General features: G+C 51.1%; 1 protein-coding gene across 1 annotated transcript in view; it reads right to left on the bottom strand.

The window, feature by feature from the left end:
* Positions 1-14,922, bottom strand: part of ASH1L (ASH1 like histone lysine methyltransferase) — a 65,040-nt gene extending 50,118 nt beyond the window's left edge. The window contains 2 exon segments of the mRNA XM_032713203.1: positions 6,993-7,505; positions 14,820-14,922. Coding sequence (XP_032569094.1) covers positions 6,993-7,403 — 411 coding nt within the window. The 5' untranslated portion in view covers positions 7,404-7,505; positions 14,820-14,922.
* Between the last annotated feature and the right edge of the window lie 780 nt (positions 14,923-15,702).

Genomic DNA, 15,702 nt, shown 5'->3' with positions numbered 1-15,702 from the left:
ACTGCTGGAGCAAATCCAGAGGAGGCCACGAAGCCAATAAGGGAACTGGAGCCCCTCCCCTATGGATGGAGACTGGGAAAGTTGGGACTGTTCAGCCTGGAGAAGGTTGTGTGGAGATCTCACAGCACCTTCCAAGGTCTGAAGGGGCTCCAGGGAAGCTGGACAAGGACTGTTCCTCAGGAACTGGGGTGACAGGACAAGGGGAATGGGTACAAACTGAGAGAGGGGGAATTTAGGTTGGATATTGGGAAGAAATCCTTCCCTGTGAGGGTGGTGAGGCCCTGGCACAGGTTATTCCATGGATGCCCCATCCCTGGGAGTGTCCAAGGCCAGGTTGGACAGGACTTGGAACAACCTGGGATAGTGGAAGGTGTCCCTGGTGGAACTGGATGAGCTTTATAATCCCTTCCAACCCAACCCACTCCATGATTCCATGATTCCAACCACAAACTGAAAACCTCCTGGCACCCACCACCTCCAACTCTGGGAATCCCTGGGATGCAGAGTCACTGAACAGCACTGGAACAGCCTTGCTGGGCAACCTTCAGAGAGTTACACCCCTTTCCCACGGCCTGAGATCCTGAGAAGAGCTTTGGAAGGAAACTTTAACCTTCTTTGTCCAGCGGATTGAAAATTCACCTCGATGTTGCCTTGGGAATTGAACTCCTCAGCCCTGTGTCTGCTGAGCCACCTGAGTATCCACAATATTCCCTCTTTCTTTGATTCCTCTGTGTGCTCTGCTACCCCTCAGGTGGGGTCTGTGGTGCCCTCACAGTGCCTCTGCTTTTCCCAATCCACCTCTGCCTCCAAACAAAGAGCTCGGAAGTTTGAGCAGATATTTAAATAATAAACACATAACTAAGCAAACCCTCCCAAACCCCAGCTTTGATCTGAGCAAGATGCCAGGATTCTGAGAACGTGGCTTGAGCATCAAACAGGGAGCCTCTGAAAGCTGAAGACGAGTGCCCTGGAGAGCTCCTTTCTCATCTGAGGGTGAGGGAAATCTCCAAGCACAGCGAAAAGGATTTCAAAGAACGCGAAAAACAAAACGAGAAACGTCTGGTGAGATGTCAGAAAGGAGCCAAAAGAGTTCACAGCTCTTTTTCAGCATTTTGAAAGGCAAAATTCTTATATGGGAAATTTTTTTCATGTTGTGGGTTTTTTTGGTCATAAATCCACTTAACAATCAGTGGGATTAACAGGAGCGCTTTGGGGGGGGAATTTTTAAGGAAAAAAATTCCTTTGGTAACTTCTAGTAGAGACACCTTGAACAAAGCATGTAACCTTTGGAGGGGGTTGCAGTGGCTGCAAAAACACTAAAAAACTCCAACATAACTCACAAAGTTTGTTCTTGCAATTCTATATTATTAAAAAATTCAGATTTTTGGTTAAAGTGAATGGGAAGTATTGCTGTCACTGAGGAGTATCCCACAGGATATTCCTGTGGGATAGAGCTCTCCCTTGGTCCCTGGGATCCCTGGACCCCTGATATCTGAGCTCTCCCTTGGTCCCTGGGATCCCTGATATCTGAGCTCTCCCTCAGTCCTTGGGATCCCTGGACCCCTGATATCTGAGCTTTCCCTCAGTCCCTGGGATCCCTGGATCCCTGATATCTGAGCTCTCCCTTGGTCCCTGGGATCCCTGATATCTGAGCTCTCCCTTGGTCCCTGGGATCCCTGGATCCCTGATATCTGAGCTCTCCCTCAGTCCCTGGGACCCCTAGGCCCAGATCCCAGTTTTCTCTCGGTGCCTGGGATCCCTGGGTCCCAGATCCCAGTTCTCCCTTGATCCCTGGCTCTCTGATTCAAGCTCTCCCTCAGTCTTTGGGATCCCTGGGATCACTGATCCAAGCTCTCCCTCAGTCCCTAGGTTCCTGATCCAAGCTCTCCCCGGGTTCCTGGGATCCCTGGCTCCCTGATCCAAGCTCTCCCTCAGTCCCTGGGATCACTGATCCAAGCTCTCCCTGGGTTCCTGGGATCCCTGGCTCCCTGATCCAAGCTCTCCCTGGGTCCCTGGGATCCCTGATCCAAGCTCTCCCTGGGTTCCTGGGATCCCTGATCCAAGCTCTCCCTGGGTTCCTGGGATCCCTGGTTCCCTGATCCAAGCTCTCCCTCAGTCCCTGGGATCCCTGATCCAAGCTCTCCCTGGGTTCCTGGGATCCCTGGCTCCCTGATCCAAGCTCTCCCTGGGTTCCTGGGATCCCTGGGTCCCCGATCCGAACTCTCCCTCAGGGATTTTTGGGGTCAGGTCACCCCCCAGTGCCGGGGCAGAGCTGTGGTGTCACAGCCTGTGGCCACAGGCACACCCTGTCCCTCAGCCCAGCTCTCCTGGGGCAGCTCCAATCCCATGGAAATGCTCAGGAATTCCCCCTGGAAAACTCTCCAACCCAGGCCTGTCCCAGTGCAGCAGGGGCAGGAAAGGTGCCCTGCTCCCCTGGGATAACTCCTGGTGCCCACACAGGCACTCCATGAGGTGGGAAGGACAGATCTGAAGCCCAACCCAGGTGACAATGCCACCAAAAAATGGTCTAAAACAGTTTTCCTGGAATTCTGTGCCTCGTTAGTCCAGATTTCCAGCCCTGTTCCACGTTCCTCCGGTTTCAGATGGAATGAAATGGTTCATCTGGGGGCAAAGCTGTTCAAAAGGGTGAGATAACACTACACCAAAAAGCACTTTGTGCTTTAAAAAATAATCTGTTCCTGAGCCACCTTTAGTTCAACTGCCTGGCTTAAAAGCGTTGCCCAAAACAACTGCACAAAACCTGGAAGTTTCCATCAAACTGGTGTCATTCTAAATTTGGGACTGAGCTGAACTGAAAATTCCAGCTCTCCCGTGTGGACACAGGGTTTCTAGACTTGCACCACTCACTTCAGGAATAAAAATTCCAGGTAGTTTTGATATGAACTGTTAATGAGTTACAATCCAACACTGGTGGCCTTGGTAGCGCTGGGAGAACAGTTGGACCCGATGGTCTGAAAGCTCCTTTCCAACCCGAATGATTCTGTGATTCCAGAGTCACCACAGGCACCCACAGCAAAAAAAAGGACTTTATTCTAAAAAAAGCACCTGTTGTTAGAGTACAGTCCCGGGGTTTATTATCACTAGGTCATTATTTACTGTGATGACGATTGGTACTTGTGTGCAAAAGGCTGAGGAGCAAATGACCTTTCCCAAGAGCAGGGGTGTCTCCTCTCCAGCCTGGTGTCAAACTCACACTCCTCACCCTAAAACCAAAGTGCAAACCCCGAGATCCTCTTGGTTTCCACCCTCTGGAACAGCCAGAAAGGAACCAGCTTGTTAAAGAAACTGCAATAAAGGGGTTTTTATGTGCACACCCAGATCTCCCCGTCCTTGTTTGAGCTGCTGCACTTCAGGCCAGTGTTTGGGCCACAATTCCAAAGAGTTTTCTGAGGAATCACAGGAACTGTGGCATCAATATATCCCACAGAATTCCCCAAATAATAACCACTGGAAGTGTCTGCTGTTTGTTTTTCATCACCAAGACTTTGCAGGCTCTTCTAAGAGCAAGTTTGAACGAAGGACCAGGGAAAAAAAAAAAAGACAAACTTATGTCCCAGATGCTGCAGGAAATATTCTCAAGCTACTAAAAAAAGAAATCACTCCTTTAGCTTTGTTACCTCTGAGTGGCTGTGATTTCATCAGCAAACTTCCCTGCATGACCCAGGGCAAGAGAGAGAGCTCCAGAATCCTGCACTCAGCAGTTTTCACCCAGGAATAAGGAGCTGGAGCAGGAGGGCGAGTCCCAACCTGCTGCTCTGTGTTACTACTCTGAGTTAGAGTTACACAGGCTGCTACTATCACCTCTTCCTGCTTGCTACACCTTCAGCACTGCCCCTCTGCCGCGGCCCTGCCTACACTCACCTTCCAGCACAGGGAAAACACGGGTTTGCCCCCTAACAGGGCCAAAAATGTGTATTTATGTGCATTTATGTTCAAGGCTCAGGCTTTTGGGCTTAATGTCTGCCTGCCACGGGACACTTCCTGAAAGGAAGAAATCCCAGTTCCACACTCAGTGTCAAAAAAGCAAATTAAATACTGCTTGGCTCTTGCAGCACCTCCTAATTTTGTTCCTCTTCACATCTGGGAATCTCGGCCTTTTTTAAGTCTTTTTTTTCTCTTCTGTGAGAAAAAAAATATTTATTAACTTGTAAGTCCACACGTTTCTGGAGGACAAACTGTAGATGCACAGGGAAAAACTCCCCTCACTGAAAGGGTGGTCGGGCAGTGGGACAGGGAAGAGGAGGAATCCTCATCCCCCAGGGAGGTGGCACCTGGGGACAGGGTTTAGTTGGGAATAGAAGGGCTGCACTCCAGGATCCCAGAGGGCTTTTCCAAGCTGAGAGATTCTGGGATTCCAAGTGACTCCCCTCGCCCACAGCAAGCAGACAAACCCTCTGTTTTTATAAGTGCAGACACTCCCCAGGTCTCAGCAGTCCTGTCAGCACCAAGCTGGAGGAAAAGCCTGTCAGACGTGGAAGTGCAAAGGGGTTTCCTCCTGGTTTAATTCCTGCCCTGGTATTCCCAGGAGAGGAATTCCACTGCTCCTCTTTGTGTCTCAGTGCTTCACTCAGTGCACTGCAAGTGCTGCATCTTCATTCCACCCCGTTATTCCTCCTCAAAAAGAAGGGAAAGTTCAGTGTCAGAGCTCCAGGTGAGGCCACACCTGGCTCTGAGCTGGACATTTATTTGCTTTCCCCTCCTCTCCATGGAAAGCAGAGATTTAGGGATCCCTTCCCTCTGCTGAAGGGTAATTTTGAGAGCTAAAACTTGCTTTATTTCATGGCAATAAGATAAAAAAAAAAATCCCTGGGGTATTATATTCAAACCAGGAATATTTTAAGCCATTTATTTCCACACAGACACTTCCAGTCCCTTTTCAGGAATCAGCAGGACACTGTTTGCTGTCATTTCTAACAACCCACCATGGTATCAATGGTGTCACATATTAATAATATCACTAATGTATTATAATATATATTATATATTATTATACCAGATACATAATATATGTATTATATATAATAGATATATGTGGTATAATATATGTATATTATATAATGTATATGTACTGTAATATATTTATAATATATGTATTATATATAAAATACATATATACTTATTATATGTATAAAATACATATATACTTATTTTATATATAAAATACATATATACTTATTTTATATATGTATAAAATACATATATACTTATTATATATATATAAAATACATATATACCTATTATATATATAAAAGACATATATACTTATTTTACATATCTATAAAATATACACATATATAAAATACATATATACATATTATGTATATATAAAATATATACATATATATAATATCACTAATATTTGCTTCCCTTCCTGATTTCCACTTGGAATGGGATGGATCTCCTGAAGGAAAACCTGGCACACAAACAAAGATGTCGAGGGGGAAGAATCCCTCCTGTCCCCATCCAAATCCAAATCCTGATTATTTTCCCTGGTAAAAACTCTCCTGATGCAACGGGAGAGTCTCCAGATGCAGTTTTGCCCTTGGAGAACCAGAGGATCATGGAATATCCTGAGCTGGAGGGGACCCACAAGCACCATCCAGTCCAACACCCCAACAACCCCTCATTAATTCACCTTAAACCTGCCCTGAGGAAGGGATCTGCAGCTGCAAGTGCCACCTGAATTCAGGCATCAAGAGGAATCACTGGCTGGATATTCCAGGCTGGCCAAACACTCAACTCACCTCAACAGAGTCTTGTTGGACAAAAAAAACACAGAAGAAAAAGGGGGAAAAAAAATCAGTATAATGACAAGTTGGGATCTGCTCTTCCAGTGTTTTTCAAGAGGAAGTCAGAAAAATCCTTAGGAATAATAAGCTTGTTCTGAGCTGGAAGAATGTGAAATAGAGGCCATTGCCAACATTTTATGTTATGCAACATAAATTTTGAGAATTTCTTGGTCTGCAGGCTGAGGAAAAACCCCTCTGGTTCCCAAGGAGGGAAAACCCAACACAACTGCACTGTGGAGCCTGGAAAAGGCCAGTTCAGTCCTTACATCCAGCACACTTGTCTTTTCAGGACACAGTTTGTGCCTTGGAATCACAGAATCCCACAATGGGTTGGGCTGAAAGGGACCTTGAGCACAGGACACAGGAGGGAGAGATGGAAACCCTGCAGCCCTGGGGCCTGTGGAACAGACATCCCACACCAAGGAAGGGCTCCAGCTTCCACGGACTTGCTGGATTCCCCTGCTGAGTCACCTGCTAGGGCTACCTAAGGGTACATCCTAACACTGTATTGGCAAAACTTTCATGTGTATTGGCAAAAAGAGCAGGTTGTAGCCCAACACTTCCAAAATTTAGCACCCATGCAACATTATTTGTAATTCTTGCCATTTATCCCGTTCTCCCTGTCTGCTGTCGCTGCTGTTACTTGTTACATCCTGCAGATCACACAAACAAAAAGGAGGCAGGGCTACCTCCTTCCCTTTGGAAAACCCCTGGCACATCCCTCCAGCCACTCCATTTATAGCCATGGTATCCCCAGGCTGGTTTGCAACTCAGCTGGAAAAGTCTCCTTTGCTTTCCAGACCCTGCTCGGGCTGTTTGTGGCAGTGACAGGTGAGAGACAGGAAACCCACTGACTCTAACAGGAAAACAGGAACCCAAACCCCATCCCAACAGAGACAAGACCCCCAAGGACCTCCACTTTCTTCTACAGAAGAGACTAAAAATCACACCATCACTTGCCAGAGATGTCACTTTAAGCTGACAGGGGAATTATCTCTCGTTGACGGTGTCGAACCGTGAACGAGCACTTTAAACAGCCACGAAATCAAACCATTTCTAACTCCAGAAGCTTCAGGGTCAGAGGTCACACGGAACCACACGATGGGGCAGAGATGGTGAAGCTTCCCCACACAGTTCAAACGCACCAGGACCTGCAAACCACCCCACGGCCACCCCGCTCACTTGTTTGGGAGGACAGTGCTCGCTCTTCTCATCCGTCATCTTCCCGCTCTTGGGAGCCCTCCTCGGCTGCTTGATGCTGGTTTTTATGGCAGGCCTGCAGACATAATTCTCGAGGTTCTTGGGAGGCTTTTTGGTCCTCTTGGCTTGAAGGCCGATCTTCAGCTTGAGGTTCCCCTCGGAGAAGTTGGTTTCCTTCACGGAGAACTGCTGGGCCTCGCTCAGGGCCTCGCTCTTCCCATTCTCGCCCTCCCGGCCCTTCTTCTTCCCGTCCTCCTCGTCCTTGCTGCAGCCTTCGGGCTCCGCTTCTCCCTTGCCCACCAACGTGCCAAGGTTTGCCACAGAGGGGCTTTTCCCAGAAAACCCTTCAGAATCAGAACCCAAGCCTAACATAGCAGTATTCCGAGGGTCCATCACAGGCGGAATATTTGCCTCCGGGTGATTTTTAGGGAAGGTTTTACAGGGATATGTTCCTCAGAGGAGCTGTTCCACTACTGGCAGTCAGCATCTTTCACTCTGCAAGGAGGAAAAAGGCAGACAGAAGTAAACTTTGATTTCCTAGCAGAAATTAAATTAAGGTTTAAACCAATCGGAAAGCAAACAATTATATTTCAGGCGAGCTGATGTTCCAAGACACCAACCCCGCCGGTCACCTACTTCAAAACCACAATTTATCTGCAAAACACTTTTAAATGATAAGTGAAAAATCAAAAGTGCGGGAATGTTATAATATAATTTCCAATTCATCCACAGGACACTTCAAACAACAGTTAAGGACTTTAATATTGATCATCAAAGTAATTTTTCCATTTATAACCAAAGCCCAGCTACTCTTGGTCTGGACCCACTGGATGAGCTGCATCTAAGGAAGGACATGAATGAACCCCAGGAGAAAGCATCCAAACCCCAGAGATATTCTGATTTTAATCATCTGAGCCACCAGGAAAGATGAGTTTAACCCACGTGGGCATCGGTTTAAAAACAAGCCACAAACTCCTGAACACACACACACAAAGCCTTGGACACTCCCAGGGATCCAGGGACAGCCACAGCTTCTCTGGGCAGCCTGTGCCTCCCTCACAGGGAAGGATTCCTTCCCAATATCCCATCTAACCCTGCCCCTGGCAGTTTGCAGCCATTCCCCCTTGTCCTGTCACTCCAAGCCCCTGTAAAAATTCCCTCTTCTTTCTTGCAGGCTCCCTTCAGCTCCTGGAAGGATATTTTTGTTAGGGGCATTCAAAGCAGAAAGTGTTTCAATATCTTCAGCATTTAAATATCTTGATCATTTTTAAGTGAAATAGGTCAGAAACAGGTCTGATGTGCTGAAAAGTGCATCCCAGGCACCAAACCAGCCTGATTTCTGTCCTCCCCCTCCAGACAGTCACTGAGGCTCAACTGTGAGCAGTGAGACTTCAGGGGTTTCAATCAACTCCAAAATGAGTTTCACAGAAAGGTCTCAAGGAGTTCAGCCCTCCTGGCCAGACAGGGATTAGGGAGGCAGCTGGAGGAGGTGGATTTGGGGTGGCTCTGGAACACAAGGGGAAGGATCAGGAGTGTGAAAGGTGATCCTGGAGAGCACCAAGGCAACTGCAGCGGGCTCAGGTTGGGAGAACAGCTGCCAGGATTAGTGGGGGCACAAGAAAAGCTGCTGAGAACAGCCAAGGCAACCTGCTGGAAAACCAGGCTGCCCCAAAACAAACTCCTTTCCACGTGTTCTGGGCTCATTATCCACACGGTTTCCATCTGCAGCTCAACTGAGCACATCCTCAGCAATCAAACCCACTGTTGTTGCTCGTAAGACCAGAGGTAATTAGATAAAATCTCCGTTTTACAAGTGGAAAAAAATTGGGAGAACAGTGTGACGTGGATACAGAAGGTGAGTTAGTGACACTGCTCAGATCAAGGCCCAATGTCCAGTCCAAGAGGCTTCACCACGTCACCAAAAATGGGCTTTTTCACACATGCTGCTGCACCAAGGAAAACTGCCCAGTAGTAAAATAACCCTGAGCTAATGCCTGAATTTGTATTATTCGAGTCCAAGAGAAGGGACAGTCCTTCATGGAACTGTGAAATCCATGTTCACACAACTGTTTCCTTCTCTAGGGACCGTGCTGCAGAACAGCAACCACACTTCAGTCATTTTCTTACAAATAAAATTAATTAATAAGCTTAAAATATGAAACCAACAGCAAGATCACACTCATACACTGACCCCAGGAACTGCAAGGCCCGAAGTGCACGGTGGGAATTAAAGTAGAACTTTGCTCACATCTCACTCTGTGGCAACACAGGATCAGGGACCAGCCCAGAAACAAAGTCACTAAATTGATGGCTCCCAGAAACACAGAGCAGGTCATTTATTTATCCATTAATTGCTCTCCACACAGACCACAAAACTGCTAATCCTGGCCCGAATCACCATTTTGCCTGGATCACTGTAATCTCCTTCTCCCACTCCTCAGTTACCCCAGGAATTCACAGAACAGTGTCTGTCTCTCAGGTCTCACCTCCCTGGATCCCAGGGATGCTGCTTCTTCCCTGCCTCAGCAAGTTCCAGCTCCCTGGCCCTGTCTCCAACGTGTTCAGGGCTGTGTTTTGGTTCTTCCCTTGCTCCTGTTCCCCACTGACACCACTGGCTGTGTTCTTGTCTCACTTTCTCTGTGTCACTCCTCACATTCCTTGTGCCTGGTTCTCCCCACCCTGCAGGATCCGTTCCACTCCTCCTGCAGGATCCGTTCCACTCCTCCTCCAGGATCCCTTCCACTCCTGCAGGATCCCTTCCACTCCTCCTGCAGGATCCCTTCCACTCCTGCAGGATCCCTTCCACTCCTCCTGCACGATCCCTTCCACTCCTCCTCCAGGATCCCTTCCACTCCTCCTGCAGGATCCCTTCCACTCCTCCTGCAGGATCCCTTCCACTCCTCCTGCAGGATCCCTTCCACTCCTCCTGCAGGATCCCTTCCACTCCTCCTGCAGGATCCCTTCCACTCCTCCTCCAGGATCCCTTCCACTCCTCCTCCAGGATCCCTTCCACTCCTCCTGCAGGATCCCTCCCACTCCTGCAGGATCCCTCCCACTCCTGCAGGATCCCTTCCACTCCTGCAGGATCCCTTCCACTCCTCCTGCACGATCCCTTCCACTCCTCCTCCAGGATCCCTTCCACTCCTCCTGCACGATCCCTTCCACTCCTCCTGCACGATCCCTTCCACTCCTCCTGCACGATCCCTTCCACTCCTCCTCCAGGATCCCTTCCACTCCTCCTGCAGGATCCCTTCCACTCCTCCTGCACGATCCCTTCCACTCCTCCTGCACGATCCCTTCCACTCCTCCTGCACGATCCCTTCCACTCCTCCTGCAGGATCCCTTCCACTCCTCCTCCAGGATCCCTTCCACTCCTCCTCCAGGATCCCTTCCACTCCTCCTGCAGGATCCCTCCCACTCCTGCAGGATCCCTTCCACTCCTCCTGCAGGATCCCTTCCACTCCTCCTGCACGATCCCTTCCACTTCTGCAGGATCACTTCCACTCCTGCAGGATCCCTTCCACTCCTCCTGCAGGATCTCTTCCATTCCTGCAGGATCCCTTCCACTCCTCCTGCACGATCCCTTTCACCCCTCCTGCAGAACCTGTTCCACTCCTGCAGGATCCCTTCCACTCGTCCTGCAGGATCTCTTCCACTCATGCAGGATCCCTTCCACTCCTGCAGGATCTGTTCTACTCCTGCACGTTCCCTTCCACCCCTTCTGCAGGATCCCTCCCACTCCTCCTGCACGATCCCTTCTGCTCTTCCTGCAGCATCCCTTCCACTCCTCCTGCAGGATCCCTTCCACTCCTCCAGCACAATCCCTTCCACTCCTCCTGCAGGATCCCTTCCACTCCTCCAGCACAATCCCTTCCACTCCTCCAGCACAATCCCTTCCACTCCTCCAGCACAATCCCTTCCACTCCTCCAGCACAATCCCTTCCACTCCTCCAGCACAATCCCTTCCACTCCTCCAGCACAATCCCTTCCACTCCTCCAGCACAATCCCTTCCACTCCTCCAGCACAATCCCTTCCACTCCTCCAGCACAATCCCTTCCACTCCTGCAGGATCCCTTCCACTCCTCCTGCAGGTTGTGCCTTAAAAAATCTCGTGGATGTCAAAGCAAACGAGCAGCCAACTGATGACAGCCACGGTTCGGAGGCAGCTAAAAAAAGCCTGCACGAATTTACCCTGAAAACTCTTGATGATTTAGGGCTTTCAAGGCCTAAAACTCTCACATTTAACCATGTGCTGTAGGGCACTTATCAGTGTCTCCACTCTCACTGTGTGAAGTTCCAAGGCTTGTTCTGAATTATCCTGCATCCAGGGGATCTCAGGATAACAAAACTTCTGCTGGATTGAAAACCACCCAGGTACCAAATCTCACAAGTGAGGAGCAGGACACGTCCTGACCATCTCCCCGCAAAGCAAAAATCCTACAGGTTCTGCAGATCTCAAATCCCCCCTGTAATTGTTCTTCCCCCCCCAAAAATTAACTAGGAAGTATTTTAACATCCTAGTTTTGACACGTGCCACCGTGGTGCTCATTAAAGATTCCTCTGATGCCACACACAGTTTTAATACCTGGGTTTCATCCTTATTCCCCTGGTGTCACATCCCGAGATTCCTGTTCTTCTCATCCTTTGCTTTTCCAGAAAGAAAATGCTAAGGGTTGATTTTCCACTGCCAGATCCCAGATATGTTTCCCCCACACCCCTTTAGCAATATTAACTGAGATTTTTCCCCTCTGCTCAACTCAGGACTTCATTCCTGCTGTTGTTTTTGTCCATAAAAACACAGCATCACTTCATATTTAGGAGGTATTTTTCTTTTGGTTCTTTTCATTGCTTCAGTCCAAGAGACACTAAAACCAACTCAGCTGAGTGTCTGAAATCCCAGACTATTACCAGTAACTCCACAGCCTCCCACAATCCCTTCTCATGTTCCTTGTCTTCTTTCCCCTGCTGTGGAAGGCAGTTACCACACTCAGAAGTTTTCTCAGAGAATAAGAAGTGTGATAAAAGCTGACAGTATTTCCCCACATCACATTCCCTGAGCAGTCACTGCTGGAGGCCCCTGGATCACCTGAAAATGTTTAGAGATGGAGACACTTGTCAGGAACAAAGTTCCTGCTTGTGTTACAGGAGGTGACAAATAAAATAACTTCCCAAGCAGCTCGTGCTGGGAGTGTTTTGGACAGGCAGAAATCCCAGAGGACCTGGCCTTGTCAGGAAGAATATTCCACGGGAGCGTTGGGAGCAGAGGCAGGGAGAGCAGGACCCGGGTTTTGTGGGAAGGCAGGCAGAGGACAGACATGATGACACCCTGCAGGCATTCTCCAGTGGGAGGAAAACTTGGGAAGCAGAGATAGTGTTTCTCCCGGTCTCCTCAGCCGGCTCCAGCTGACACCCGACCTGACTGGAAGTCTGGAAGCACCACGTGGAATTCGGAGGCGCCGGGGCAATTCCGTTGTTTCGCTATTCACATGCAAATGGACGCGGAATTGCTAAAATCTGCATAACCAACCCACGTTTGACGGGAGCAAAGGTTCCTCCTGCCTTAGGCTGCGAGTCCCAGGTTGGGAATCCTCCTAAAATATTATCCCAGCTGCTCCCGTGTGAGTCAGGAGCTCCCGGGGAGCTCTCTGCATCCAGTGCCTTCCAGGGGATTCTTCTGGACAAACCCAGCTATTTATACCCATCCAGGCAAAGATGAAGGTGAAATCCTTGCCTGCTGTGTCCCTTCCCTCCTGACAGTGCCCTTGGTTATTCCCAGGGCCAGGATGGCCCCTCCTGTGCCACAGGTGATGGCCAGAGAGCCAGGGACCAACCCAGACTGTCCTGTCACAGAATAACCCGTCACAGAACAACCCAGCAGCTCTCCTGACAGATTCCTTTCCCTCTGAAAGCTGGAGAGGGGACTCACTGGAGCAGGAGAATGTGTTTTCCTTCCAACAGCACCAGAAATCCCCATTTTAAAAATAAAAAGCCAACAGTCCCTCTGACAACAATATCTATTTAAAACCACCTGTAATCCAGTGACTCCGTGTGCTATTGCTGCTTTTCTCTCGTGACAACTGCCTTTTATACCAATGTGCACCAAGGGTTTAAACTGCTTTTTGTACCCTCTGGGACAGTTTAAACTTCTGAAAACAATTGGGGGAAACAAAAAAAAGGCTTCTTTTTGTAAATTGTAACTCAAATTATGTCGCTGGTTATTATCACTCCAACATAAAGTGCTTTTTAGGGGACTGCTGACTGCCTGTAGCAATGAAATGTAACTCAAGTCCAAAAAGAAGTTGTGGTAATTTTGTCTTTAAAACCAAAATTAGTTAAACCCCTTAAAAAAAAAATTCTCTTATACTCTCAGACAGTTTGGAAAAGCTTTAATTTTGAGTAAGAACTGAAGCAGGCAGACAGCTGATGATTTTAGAGCCCATCTCTCCCCATATGTTCAAGCAGCTGCCAGAACTTCCCAGTTCCCACAGAGGCACCAGGGATGGTCCCAAAGTCCTGCAGGATGACCATGGGGAACAGGATTCACCCCAAACCCCCACATTCCTGGAAAACACCTGCCTTTGCAGGTGCAGCACATATTAGAGCAACGAGGGCAGTCGAAATAAACGGGGAAAGAAGGTGCCCCTGGAAACGAAAACTAAGGATATTTCAGGGGATGAAGGTAAAGCCACAGGTTCTGCCCCTGCTCCCAGAGCTCTCACCGCCTCCAGTTTCCCTTCCTGGCTCCTGACAACACTCAGCTACCAGGAGAGCAAATGCGTGTCCCGAGGCCATCGGATGGAAACCCACATTCCAAGTAGCTCCCAGTTCTGTAATTAACGGGGCAAAGAACCACAAACCAGGGCCAAAGCCAGGAGTTAGAAAGTCAGGAGACCATGCGGAAAGAGAGAAGGAGAGAGAGAGGCAAGGGCAGGAACACATTTTGCCTTCTGATCTGAGAGATGGGCAAGGCCGAGATACAGGAGGCTCAACCACCCAATCCCAAATTAAGGGTCAATAAAGCTAAAATAGGATTGGCAATGCAATGAGGGTAAAATTCCAGGAGTGTGATTTGGGGAAAGGAGGAGGAGAAAGCCTGCAAGCCACTGACCCAGTAAACCAGCCGGAAACCCAAAAATACATAAAATAATAGCGATGTGTGTCAGGGAGCCCCCCGGCCGCCTCCCCCCGCCTCCCCCGCCCATCGCACGGGGCCGTGCCCGGGGAAACACCGAACTTCGGCGACGCGGAGCCGCGGGCACAGCCCCGCTGCCCGGAACACGGGGGGGGCCCGGCGGGACCCCCGGGGCCGCTGTCAGGGTGACATCCCCTCCCCCGAGCCCCCCGCGACCCCGGCCCGCACCCCCGGGGGGCTGCCCCGGCCCCGCGGCCGCCGCCGCTGTCACCGGGCCCCGCCGCCAGCGGGGATCCCCCGCCCCTCGCCGCGGGCCCTGTCAGGGACCCCCGGCTCCCTCCCCGCCTGTCAGAGCCCCCCGGTCCCGCCGCGGCTCGCAGGGACCGCCCGCCCCGCTCCGCGCCGCGCTCCGGGCCCTGCCGGGGATCCCCCCCCGCGCCGCCCCCGGGGATCCCCCGCCGCCGCCAACGGGGATGCCCCGCGCCCGCCGCCGCGCCCCGCTGCGGGGCTGCCGCGGGGGTGCCGCGCGGGGACCGGGGGACACCGGGGGGGGATGCGGGGCGGCCCCGCGGCGGCTCCCGGCGCGCCTCCCCTCCCCCTCGGGGCCGCGGGGCCTGAGGCGGTCCCCAGTCCCCGCCCGCCCGCGCGCGCCCGCCCGCCCCGCTCCCCTCCTCACCGTGTCAGCGGCAGCGCGGCCGGGGCCGAGCACGGGCTTGCTCCGCGCCGCATCCCCGCGGCCGCCCGGGCGCGGGCGGAGGGGCCGGGGCGGGGGCGGGGGGGCACCGGGACCGAGCGGCCGCCGCGGCGGGGCCTGAGCCGAGCGAGGCGGCGGAACCAAAATGGCGGCGGCTCCTGCTCCGCCGCGAGCGAGCGCACGGACACGCCCCCCCCCCGCCCCGCGCGCCGGGCACGCCCCCCCGGGCCGTGCCACGCCCCTTTTCTCGTCGGTCACGCCCCTCGCCCGCCAGACCGCGCCCCTTGTGCCTTAGGCCACGCCCCTCCCTTTCTATGGCCACGCCCTCGGCCACGCCCCCCCCCCGCCAGGCCCGGCAAAGACTCTCCGAAAAGGAAAATAAGGGGGGGAAAACAAGGTGGGTTTTTTACATCAAATGATCTGTAAGGGGGATGCGTAGACGCACAAAGGCATCTTTCCTTGAGGGTCACATGTGCTAGTGAGTTTGGAATGCTAAAAGGCCTTTTGTGAAACTGGAGTCGTGGAATCATAGTGTGTTAAGGCATTGGAAGGGAATGTAAAGTTCATTTTGTGCCAACCTATCCCCCTGCCATGGGCAGCGACACCTTCCACTAGACCACGTTGCTCAAGGCTTTGTCCAAGCTGGACTTGCACACTGCCAGGTTGGGGCATCCACAATTTCCCTGGGCAACCTGTGCCAGGGTTTCTTCATCCTCGCAGGGAAGGATTTCTTCCTGATATCTAACCTGAATTTCCTCTCTTTCAGTTTGAAGCCATTCCCCCTTGTCCTGTCACCCCAGTTTCTGATGAACAGTCCCTCTCCAGCTTCCCTGGAGCCCCTTCAGATCCTGGAAGGTGCCCTGAG

Source organism: Chiroxiphia lanceolata, chromosome 29, assembly GCF_009829145.1.
Source record: "Chiroxiphia lanceolata isolate bChiLan1 chromosome 29, bChiLan1.pri, whole genome shotgun sequence".
Taxonomy (NCBI): Eukaryota; Metazoa; Chordata; class Aves; order Passeriformes; family Pipridae; genus Chiroxiphia; species Chiroxiphia lanceolata.
Note: the sequence above shows the minus strand (reverse complement) of the source record. Positions and strands in the feature narration are given on the sequence as shown.